This window comes from Ambystoma mexicanum, chromosome 11 (genome assembly GCF_040938575.1).
Source record: "Ambystoma mexicanum isolate Mex_15411 chromosome 11, UKY_AmexF1_1, whole genome shotgun sequence".
NCBI classification, from domain to species: Eukaryota; Metazoa; Chordata; class Amphibia; order Caudata; family Ambystomatidae; genus Ambystoma; species Ambystoma mexicanum.
This window is the reverse complement of record NC_090934.1, coordinates 759,114,896-759,127,467: the sequence shown is the minus strand read 5'-3', so window position 1 is coordinate 759,127,467 and position 12,572 is coordinate 759,114,896. Positions and strand designations below refer to the sequence as shown.

The window sequence follows — 12,572 nt, the reverse complement described above, 5'->3', positions numbered from 1 at the left end:
GCCTATTTCCTGATCTCTCCAGCAGGTCCATTTTGGTCCGATTTGCTAATCTTAAATTGAGGCATTATTTATTCCCAGGGATTTACCTGTAAATTGATCTCCGCCTCGTAGAATGTTAAGCAGGCGCAGTAGTGCCGATTTAAATCTATATCCGTTAGGACAACCACAAAGAAGGTAGGTTGTTTTCTTTCACGAGATAACTGCCATCCTCTGGGCTGACAAAACTAAAAGAAAGAAAGGATAAAAATATAAAATAAGACAATATAATCACAGCCACTACTTTACAAATGTCTACTTTTGATAAGCGATACACATGAACCATTGTGTTTTTACATGAACATATATTAAGATTTGCTAGCAAGCATGCTGGTTACACATTTCTAGTATGCCATTGTACCTTTCAACAGTACAGTTTATGATATTGGGGTTCAGACAATCAGGAATTACTAGCCTTCAAAGTAGACATTGGGTTATTGGTACGACTTACACTGATGTTTGTTGGTATATTTAAACGCAAAAAACCTTAACATTAAAATCAGCCTTCTTTCTTCACTGAAAAACAAGACACTCATATGTTGCACTGTGAAGGTTTATATAATCGCGGGTAAACTACTAAACTTTAGGCCAACCCACTGTAAAGAGGAGTTGTAGGAATAGCAGAAATGGCACAAAATTATTTTGATTGCAAGGTACAAGCAGCTGACCAAGAATGTGGGGCATACAATATGTGAACGAAATAAAATACCAGGAACTAGAATAACAAAATGCAATTGTTAGTATGTAGCACTTTCAGAGGCCAACTGTTTACTTGGAAATGGCGCACAACACATGTCCAATCTATCATTCAACTTAGGTATTGAGTTTAGGAATCCCAAGATGAAAAAAGGCTATTTGGGCTCATCTGCGGTCAGATCCATGACTTCCAAGTTACTAAAGATCTGTCTAGTGGATACACTAGTCCATTGAGCCATATTGTCTTGGCCTAACAGGCCATTCAAACCTCAGAGTGGAGCATACTCTGAAGGTATATGTCCAAAACTATTGCTAACAATTGGCGACTTGGCGGTTCAAGGTAGGGTGGACTGAGTTTTCCACAGTTTCAGGAAAAGGCTGGAAAGGTATCCAGGCCTTTCATAGAATTCTTAGCAGGAGGCTTGGGACCACTATTACTACTACCACAATATCATGTAAAAGCTATACCTCAAGATCGACGCCATTAAGGACATCCATAGGTTCAAAACCTGCCTCACGCTGATCCAGGCGTGGTTGTTCAGTGTATACTTGAAGCTCAACCCCTACAAAACCGAATTCCTAATGCTCACCAACACTGAACACCCAGACATACAGACCTGGCTATTAGCCACAACCTCCGAGAGCTTCACACCAGAGTTCACCTCCGCGCCAAGTCCCTTGGGTTCCACATCGACAAACAACTCTCCTTTAAGGCTCACATAGGTAAGAAAGCTCAGACAGCTTGGTATCGGCTCTCCTTCCTGCAGAAAGTCAAGCTCTTCCTCCCCCCGGACAGCTTTCTATCCCCACCTGGTTGGGGGCAATGCATTCCTCGAAGGCTTCCTGTCGTCCTCCCATGTGCCTCTGAGAAGAGTCCTGCACACGGCTGCACGCCTCATCAAGTGTCTCCACAGATACAACCACATCACCTCAGCCCTCATCAACCTTCACTGGCTCCCACTGCATATAAAAATCACCAGCATGTCTTACTGCATCATCTATAAGCCAGTCGCTCTAAAGTCATGCAGAAATTGGCTGCTGAAAATAGTAAAGGACCGGAAAACAAACCTTATCTGCATATGTACCAAGACTATGGAACCTCCTCCCTGTTAGCATCATATTCGCTCCCACACTCCTACAATTCAGAAAAGAACTCAAGACTCCCCTCTTCAAGGAGTCTCTCCTCCTCAGCACCTAGGCCATCACGTCTCCCATCGTGCCACATAACTCGCTAGACCCCACCCGCCCCTCTGCTCCCCACCACCTAGTAGAACTGTGTGATGCTGGAAATGCATCGGAGGGACAGGGCCTCCGTATCCTTGTCCTTTACTGCTTTTTATTGTGTGTTCTGTCGCGTTTCCCACGCAGGAGTTCATGTGGGACTCCTGGCGGTGCATCTCTCTCTTTTGGTTTGGTCTACAGACCCATGGGATACCCTTATAGCACCCATGGGTGGGGGTAAACCCTGTGCCCCTAGTGTATGTTTTTTGGGCACCTGTATGTGGCCCACAGAGCAGGATATAGGCTGGTGGCAGCTCCATGCTGAATTTGACAGGTGCTCCGAGTATCCTTCATTTTGGGATACCCAGGCCCTGTCATTGGAATCAGTAGATTCCTGATGGAAACAAGATGGCCCCCGGGGCCTCATGCCTTCCATCGCCTGTTACTTTGGTTTTCCCGAAGACCCGGGAAGCCCTGACTCTGTCCCTTCACCCTGACTGGCTGTTGGATGGAAGTTCCATATATGGTAGTGTGGGGAAGTGCCGACCAGACTGGCTGGAGCCTACCCCAATGACCGTATGTTGTGGGTACACCTGTGGATGGGACCTGGGTGAATGGAGTGTGTGACGAAAGCGCATTCTGTGTTGTGGATGTCTAGTGTCTGGTGTTTGACACAATGACAGACAGCCATGCCCGAAACTGGTATGAATGCAGTGTGTAGTGTTGAATGGTGTGGTACTTGTCTGAATCCACATTCTGTGTTGTGAGTGTCTGAATGGAGAAGAATGGCCTGAATGCACCGTGCGCCCGATTGGCTGACTGATTGCCCGAATGCCCTTCTGAGTGATTGGTTGCCTGAGTGTGACCCATCAGAATGAATGGGAGATCAACAGTATATCTGGGGGCCTCGCACTGCTAGAAATCGTTCAGAAGCTCGAGTTGAAACTGACATTGAAACTGAAACTTAACCTTGAAGCCCTGCTGGAAGAGAAGTATTGCTGTTCTACTTCATCGATCTGAAAGCTGCTGTGTCTTCAAGAACTGACCCAGAGAGGACCTGGTTAGGCGCCCTCTTCCCAAGCTACGAGGGACCATTGTGCACTGCTAACCTTTGCCAAAGCTCCCTGGAAGTCAGACCCTCGACAGGCTGCTGACAGGAGACGGGGACCGCTGAGGAGAACTAAGAGAAGCACCGGACATTCCGTCCACCGTCGTCGACCAGAGTTCGCAGGGTTGCCATAACCGCTGTAGGCCCTTCGAAGTTAGTTGCCCGAAGCAGGAACTGCTCACGCTGTGCCATCGTCTTAATCTATGGAGCGTTGCGGCTCTGGTCGTCATTTCATTCCCGGACACGCTCGTCCGCACTGCCGACCGCCTTACCCCACCGGAGAAGGCCAGGCCGTCGATGCACCAAGGAGCATCTGCCGGTGGGTTTCCCGCCACCCAAAGACCGTAGAGACGACGGACGACTCAACGCCCTTGCTGGACCAAAGTTCTTTACAAACTCTTTGCGGTCCTGAACTGTCGATGTTGAGGTGCCCCGCACGCCTCATCCTTGCAGGACGTCTTCGACTCGTCGTCGGCGTGCACCGCCAGGACCGAAGCTGCTGTCCCGACGCCATCAAACTTTTCATCGAGGATCATCAACGCCACGTTCACCTTCTTCGAGGCCCATCAACGATCCGTGGCTCCTGCTTTAAAGGGAGTCACTCAAGAAGGATCCATCAATGCCTCCTCGAGGAACTCTGCTATTCCAGTTACTTTGGGGTGGTAGAAACACTTTAGAAGGAAATAAGACTCATACTACAAGCCCAGTCCATATATTGTTCCATATACTGTTCAATATCTTTATTTTATAGGTTGCCCAGGTTGGGGGGGGGGGTCTCCACACAGAACTGTGTCTAGCTAACAGAGCCAGTATTCTGCCAATTGTTCTAACCAACTGCTTTTCCTCCTATGTCTATTGTTGGTTACCTTTATTAATTGATTTGTGTGGCATTTGACAAGAGTACAGTTGATGCACTTTAATGAAATCTGATAATTGTGATAATTGTGGTACCACTTAGAACTGTATATATCTGCCATTGTAGATTAAATGAGCACACACCGAGTTATTGTGATTGTGTATTTAACCTTTACCTGTAATTATATAAAGACTTTGTTTTAACTAACAGTGTTTGGACATTCCTTTGTGGGTGCTTGGGGACTACACTGTACTTAAGAACCAGCCTGCATCACCTCCAGAGAAGCTAGGCCTGGATTGCTCGTCCATTGCTACGGTAATAGAGAATCTTGGCTGGGGTCCTCTGTGCCTCTCCTCTACCATATAGAGAGCAGGAGTACAGACACCCCCCTCCAGTCTTTACAAGCTGTACCCCTCCTCTGTGGCGCTTTGTATCCTACACCCCGCTGTACATCTGTTCTGTTACCTCTGAAAAGCGCTCTGTACTGTTGTATACCTCTGTAAAGTACTGAATTGCTTCCAAAAGCATATGATAGTTTTCAATAAAATATATTTTATTAGCTTAATAAAAGGTCTGTAAATGTTCTCAATACAGGCTAGTTGTGACATCACTACTGACTTACAATAAGAAAATGATATCACTAGTTATTGGACATCAATTGTGATGTCACAATGCCTGCTGCGTGTACGTTATCCCAAATAAAAGGCTAGCTTCAATGAGACATCAAAGGACCAGCGCAAACTGTTGAACCTGCAACACCAAATCCTCTCTTTCAATCTGGGTAAGCACGGCCATCCCACGACTGACTAGGCATCCCTTAGAGTGCACAGATGGCAGAAAACATGCCTGTTAGTCCTCAGAAAGAGATGAAGGTATTCATCTTTAAGCTACGTATGTCCACTTATGTATTGTCCCCGGTGACTGTTCCATTTACTCCCCTCCACAACCTAGTCAGAATGTCTCTCAAACTCACCCCATTGTAAAAATATCACTGCTTCCCATCAAATATTCTTATCTATTGCATGTTCTTTTGTGATCAAAAGAGCATTGTTCCCAGTGTACAAATAAATATTCACCTGCATTTGAAATGCTTGAAAAGTCCTTGGGACAAGAGAAAAATGAAAATCTCTCCATCTCATCAGAAAAAAGTAGGCAAATGCGTAACTCTGTGGAAAAAGATGTAAATCTTAAGACAAATGCAGGCAACATCAAGCAAACCTGCAATCAGTAATAATCATCAAACAAGGGGTATAAGGCCTGAAAATGGGGCAGGGTGGGCACTTTCTCAGCTTTTCAAGCCCCTGCTAGTCTAATTACGTACATCATTTAGGTCATTAGGGTGCCAATCAGGACTCCCCACACTTCACAGACAATGCAATTACTGATTAATGTAATGTAAAGTGATATTATATAGCATCATTGGGCCAATAATGTTTGCCTTGCTGCACATGATTCTGTAAGAAAGGAGGGCAGGGTGTGTTAGTCGGATAGCAGGAACGCAGATGCAGAAACCTTTGGTGTTTATGGGTGCAGACATGAAGTACTCGTTAACTGTAGATCAATACGAACATCTCTATGTTGTTTGTGGTTGGTACCAACTGGGTAGGTTAGTCATATGGGCAGCCCCCGGATTGTGGAGTGCAAAATCAACAGCATGGTTGTTGACAGAAGATGGATAGAGGCTGAATCTGTTAAATACACTAGACCTAGGAGGTTATCTGTACGAGTGTGGTAGGTGTAAGGATGTTAGTAGCAAGGAGTTAGTTGAGGGATGAGGGGGTGGAAAGTGAGGTGAGGGTGTTGTCACTTCCTGGCTCTTGGTGGTAGATTTCACTGAGACTGAAGGTGCGGATCAATGCCACGCAGGAGTGGTTCAGCAGTATAATGAGCTATACCAATTAAAATTGTTATGGCGGAGAAAACAATGATTCAATACAACTCAGTGATAGGTGTGAGGGGCATATATTAGAAGATAAAGAGTTGTGGGGTGCATACAAAAACAAATGTGTGTAAAAAGGCTGTGTGTCAAGTACACAGTGAGTCAGGTCAGGTTATGGGCCAAATGTTGGCTGAAGTGTAATTAGACATACATATGCGGGGCTAGCATAATTATTTAATATAGCTGTGTACTCAGGTGTTCAGGCATAAATATCAGAACTCAGTAGATTCTGTCAAGTTATGTGCTAGGAGTGCAGCCGGAAATGTAAGCATAGGTTCACCTTATCTGTATGATGAGATTTCTCTGCCCTAAACATTGATGGCACTATGGAAAGGACTGGGGTGTAAGGCAAAAAAGAGGTACCCTTTGCCACAGCCCTTTGCCTGGCTGCCCGGCCAGTGGCTGCTTTGGGAACAGTGTTTAAAAAATAGAGAGTGGGAGGGGGGGGGAGGAAAATGGCCAGAAAGAAACAAAGAAATAGACAACAGTGCAGATCAGAAACTGGCCTGGAAATCAAAGTAAAAACACTGATCTATGACTACACAAAGGCACCAAAAAGGCCCTAAACTCCATAAAAGTGGTTGTTGTGCAGGTTGGCTACAGATTACGAGCAGGCGAGAACAGTAAGAGAGGGCTGCAAAAACAAAAAGGCCAGGGACACCATACTGCCTCAGACAATTGATATGGGGATGGGAGGGAAATGGAAATAGGCCAGAAACAAAGGACTATATCAAACACAGTGCACCCTAAAAGCAGTCCAGATCAAACAACGGGCTGGAAATCACAGTAGAAACACAGATATATCCCGCCAAGAAGGCACCAAACAGGCCCTAAACTCCTTACTAAGTGGTTGTGCAGGATGGCTACAGATTACCATTAACCATCTGTGTAGTACTTAACAACAGAGGAAGCACAGTTATGCTTTTTGTGAAGCACTCCCCTACTGAAAAACCTAACAATAGCTCATATACAGGCCTTCTGTCGACAGTTAACTGATGGAAAAACTTAATTTAGGGGTTGCAAGTCTTTTGGTGTCTTTAGTGCAGCTTAAAAGTCAACACAAAAAGCAGCAGGAAACATGTGCCGCAACTGGGTTTGCCACACTACATCACTGCAATGTTCACAAAGGTTTACCATGCTGAGAGAGCTTCCTTTGCAGAAGACTGCAAGCTGAGGTTCTCCAAATGTTCTAATACTCCTAGGATCCCCCAACATTGACAATGTTACATAGGTCTGATGAATGTTGTAGTCCAAAACACATCTGGTGACCCAGAGGTTGCAAACCACTGATTTAGGGGATGTCATGTGTGACTGCATTTGGAGGCTAGTTCCACCTGTGAAGGTGCTGTCAGGTGAGGAAGGCATTAGTGGGTGTTGAGTCAGAGGTTGGCGGTGCACCTAATGCAGATGATCACAGCAGAGGTTGCAAGAATGATGCCACATTGAATCCAAGTAATTGGGTGGCCCTCTTCAGTGAGGAAAGAGTGGGTGCCAAAACGCAGACGGGAATCAAGATGAAGCACTAATTAAACAGAAGAGTCAACACACGTTCAGGATCCTTAAAGGAAACTCAAATGTAAATAGACACTCAATACAAAGATTACGGACACAAACTGTGGACAGGCACTTAGAAACAGCAGCATTCAAACTCGACATAATAGACGAACAAGTTACCTACCCCTGGTAACGTTCTTTCGATTGGATGTTCCTCCCACATAGCCCTTATCTTATGATAATTTATACCTCAGCTTCGATGCTTCGGATTCTTGTTCGATAGAGGGCACTGTATGCATTGTCACTGAGTCGATGTCCCTCGAGGGCCTCTGTCGATGTCATCAGCATAAAAAGCGCATTCAGGTGCCCGTTGGCTTCAGTTCTGTTTTTATTTTCCCCTCCGAAGAGAAATTACCAGCGTAGGCTCTCAGAAACCATAGAGTGCAATAACACGTAAATGAAGATTACGTGGGTTAAACATCCACTCTAAAGAACATTAGCAGTGGTAATTAACTTGTTCTTCTAATGCATCTGTCCTCTCACGTATTCCTCATCTTATGATAGACTCTCAAAGCAGTAATAATTTGGAGGTAGGAGTACCAATTAATTGGACCGAATGGAGGACAGCTTTTGCAAAAAGTCCTCCCTGACTGCAGGAAGAATCCAGACAGCCCTGTTTTACAAATGTATGGATAGACGACCAAGTGACCGCTGAAGAGATCATTTATCGGGACTTCCCTTTGAAGAGCCGCAGAGGTTGCCATGCCTCTTGTGGAATAAGACGTTAGGCCTTCCAGCGGGTCATTGCCCGCTAGTCTGTAGGATTCACCAATAGACAGGATAAACCATCTGGATATTGTTTGTTTGGTGACTGCAAGGTCCAATTTGGGACCAGTATATCCAATAAAAAGTTGATCAACCTGGCGAACTTAAGCCATCCTGGATACATAAAAACTTGGAGTCCTTTTTGGGTCTAGTCTATGTAGCCTCTGCTCCTCCTTTCCTGGATGTGGAGGTGGGTAGAATGTTGGCAATGTCATTTTCTGTGTATGTTAGAGACTATCTTCAGCGAAAAAGAAGGTTTTACCATGAGTGTGACAATCTTTATAGAAAGGAGTATGGGGTGGTTTGCAAGCCTGCAACTCGCTTACCCTGGGTGCTGATGTTATTGCGATAAGCACAACATTTTTTATGTCAAAAGCCTTACAGGGCTCAAATGGAACACATGTCAAAAACCTGAATACAAGATTGAGGTCCCAAACAGGTACATTTAATGGAACGGGTGGGTATACATTAGTAAGGAAGGCCCTTCAAAAATTGGACAATCAAAGGGATCTTAAAATATGACTCCTCGTCAGAGGACCAGTTGAAAATGGAAAACGCTGCTAGGTAACCCTTAATGGTTTCAATCTGGAGCACCAGATTGGCTAAATGTAACAGAAAGGAGAGCACTAAAGGAGTGTCACATAGAAATGGATCCACATTCTTATTCTTGCTCCAGTTGCTGAACTTATTCCAAAGGCAACAGTACAAAGTTTTAGTTGCTGGCCTTCTGGCCGGAAGCAAAATCTTCATTACGTCATCTGTGAATTCCAAACCCTTGTATCTCAGCCTTTCAGAAACCATGCGTGAAGGATGAGTGTCTTTACCTCTAGACGGAGAACCCGACCTTCCTCATGCAAGAGAAGATCCTTTCTTTGCTGAAGACGTATTGGAGTGCAGATGTACAAGTCCAGAAGGTCCAGGTACTACGTCCTGCTGGCCCAATCTGGAGCAATTAGGATCCTGGATTTCCCAAAACCTTCTCAACCTCCTGATCACATGAGGAATTACGGGAACTGGAGGCAAGGGGTACAGGTGTGGAAACTCCCAGTCCACCACTAACCCATCTCCTAGAGCTCCTCTTGGGGGATATTCCATGGAGCAGTACTGTTGGCACTTCTGGTTAACACTGGTCCCAAACAGATCCACCTGAGGGGTTACTCAAAGGGTGAAGATCTCTAGAAGGACTTCCTGAGCTAGTTGCCACTCGTGGGAGACTGTGCTCTGCCTGCTAAGAGCGTTGTCCTCCGTGTTCTGCTCTCCGGCTAGGTGAACTACTGCCAGAGAGATTCCTTCTTGTATTGCCCAGCACCAGAGCTGCATTGCCTCTCTGCACAGTGGTAGTGACCCTACACCACCTCTCTTGTTGAGGTAGTACATGGCCACTGTGTTGTCCATCATTATCAGGACATTCTTTCCGCGTACAGAGGGCACGGAGGCCTTCAGCACTAGGTCTGATCATCCTCAGCTCCAAAAGGTTGATGTGTAGTTCGATTGTCAGATAGTTAGTGTTAGCTCCCCACCCCATGAGTGAGGCATGTGTCACTACCGTTATCTCGCCCATGGTTGCCAAAAGAATTCTCCTTTGAGGAGGTTGTCTTTGCAAGTCCACCACAGAAGGTCTTGAGCAACTCTTGCAGTTGGTCTGACATTTTTCCTAAGAATTAGAACCATTGAGTCCTGAGAGACCATTGAAGGGATCTCATTCTCAAGCAGGTCTCTGGCACCTGGAAAATGCAGGATGCCATGAAACCGAGCAACCTCAGAAAAATTGAAGGCCGGAAGATGCTGATCATTTTAGAATTGTGTTACCATCTGCAGAATGTGTTGAGCTCTCACCTCGGGTAGCAAGGCTTTCCCCGAGGAGGTATCCAGGACTGCCCCAATGAATTGGAATCCTTGGGTAGGTATAATATGCGACTTCTTGTAATTGAGGGAGAAGCCCAGCCTGTGGAGCAAGTGGCAGGTTATGCTGCGATGTTCCCAGCCTTGCTCGGGTGAACAAGCCCTGATCAGCCAATCGTCCAGGTAAGGGTAGACATGAATCCGCCCCTCTCCTGAAACACACTGGCCCTCATTACGACCCTGGCGAAATTCGGAAAACGATGGCGGAAATGCAATACCGCCATCGAATAGCGCTCGGTGCGACTACGACCCGTCACCGCAAAGTACGAAGCCATTAGCGACACCGTAGTGAACGCCAACGCTAACTGCACCAAGCGCGCGCGCCATGCCAAACCGTAAATACCACCATGGCGCAAGGGTACGCTAATTCCGACCCTAGCGGACATGTACCTAACGCCATCAAGCATGGCGGAATGTACCATTCCGCCATGGTGAGAAGTACGGCATCGCGAATCAACCGTAAACGGCCCCACTGAGTGCCTGTACACCGCTCCCTGCCCACAAAGTACAACTCCCCGTAGGTGCAATGAAATCACAATGCAACCAGTGAAATGTACAAGTCACCCATGCATGCCAACGAACAAAAGAAACACAAGAGGGGCCAATGGGAGCTGCAGGGCACAGATGGCACGAATACAGAAGCCAATCCAATGGACATGACCGCAGTCCCCCCCCCCCCCCGAAACGCACGCAAACACAGGCACCTGTGACCAGCAATATTCCGAAAATCACATCATTCCACCAGTCCACCTGGCTGACCGGCATCTGTTACACAAAACCCAATCCCCCGCCCCTGAGCATGACAACATTCAAACAGTCATATTGGCAGCCCCCCATCCCTGACCTCACTGGGCTTCGTAGGCAAACGTGCCCAGTACAGTACCACGCAACTAAACTCCGAAGCTGGAACCCAATGCAGATCTCCTCACAATACATCGCTCCCCAAATAGGAATATGCCACATCACTTGCAAAGAAGAAAGCTACACGGGCCAAATCAGAATAGAAATTTAATGCACAACAAAATCACCAAGCCCATACAGCCATTAGGCCATGTACTCCACAACACATTTCACCATTGTGGGCTGCATCCGCAAGAAATGACCAGCCACTACTTGTGCGACGCCCTGTTCCATCATGGTACACAGAGCCACATTCACGTACGAAAAGGCAACATGGAAGCGCACAGAACCGCAGGGCCGTCCCAATGGGGAGGCACTAGTCCAGCTGAAAGGCCGAAATGTTGCTCCGAGCCACCAGTACTGCGTAAGGGCATGTGGCCCATTGGCGATCGTCCCATAAGATCGTAATGCTGCTCCACTGATTAACACGAAGCAGCAGGTGTCGGGAGTAAAAGCCATCTGCAGGAGTGACATACAGATGGCAGTGGCAAAAGGGGAGGAGATACCTGTCAACCAAAAGAAAAGAAAAAGAACAGAATGGCAATCAGAACTACATCCGAACAACTCACTTCAATGATCACACTAAATCCACAGCCATATGCATGCTAGCCCACTCCAAAGGATCATCACCACCCCAAAACCACTTGCGACTCATAACCATCTATATCGAGGTGTAAACACCATCACAAACGAGTGTACCTGTGCATGCGTCTGTCAAAACAGAATCCATCAGATGGGATTGGTAACGTGCATGGACACAAGTGTCTGAGGGCGCGTCGAGACAGGGAGGGCTCAACAAGGCCAGATAGACGATGGTCCCACTATGGCAGCCCTGCATCACATAGCGCAGGGGAGGCGGATAGATTCCAAGAAGCCCTGTACATGGCAAACTCTGTATCAAATCACCTGCCCATGCATCCATTCATCATTCCCTCATCCCGGGATTAAAACGCCTGAATATTTACTCACATAACATTAGAAATATCCATTGAGTCTGTGCGTTATGCAGCCTGCAAAATCCACAGTGCCCCAGCCCGTAATTCCAGTGTAGTGAAGTAACATGTATTTGGGAACGTCCGGCCTCATCGCCCACGTCGCTATTGCGCATCCCAAACCATTCATATCAATCATTGCATCCTCGCCATGGCCCCTGTCTCAAGGACATTGAACAATAGAACGTTATATTTGCAGTCAGACCTGTGGGCATTTCCTCGCCGCTAGCTGAAAACCGAAAGCGCCGCCCTTCGAATTCCTCATTTGCAACATCACGTCGAAGAGGCATCTGTGGCCGTTTGAAATCACTAATTAATCCATCTAGTGCGGCTGTGTGTGAAAATGGCAACTGCCTTCACCCACAAATGGGACGCCCCGCCCGTCGTTGCAACTCGGTACAGTGATGCATGAGGGCCCACCGTTACTCGAGTACTACGTTCCACTGACCCTTCACAAGTCTGTTCGCGACTGCACAGATAGTATGTGAAACAATGGGACCACAGCAGAATGAACATATCAACGAATGTTACACGGCCATCGGGTACAAATACATGATTGCAATAGCAAGATGCCATTCCTCGAATTGCAGCGTTGTGTGCGGG

General features: G+C 46.7%; 1 protein-coding gene across 4 annotated transcripts in view; it reads right to left on the bottom strand.

The window, feature by feature from the left end:
• SBF2 (SET binding factor 2) overlaps window positions 1-12,572 on the bottom strand; it is a 2,983,421-nt gene that overhangs the window by 2,167,828 nt on the left and 803,021 nt on the right. For all 4 annotated transcript variants that reach the window (XM_069623660.1, XM_069623661.1, XM_069623662.1 and 1 more), the window contains exon 3: window positions 87-224. In XM_069623660.1, coding sequence (XP_069479761.1) covers window positions 87-224 — 138 coding nt within the window. The remainder of the gene's footprint in view (window positions 1-86; window positions 225-12,572) is intronic.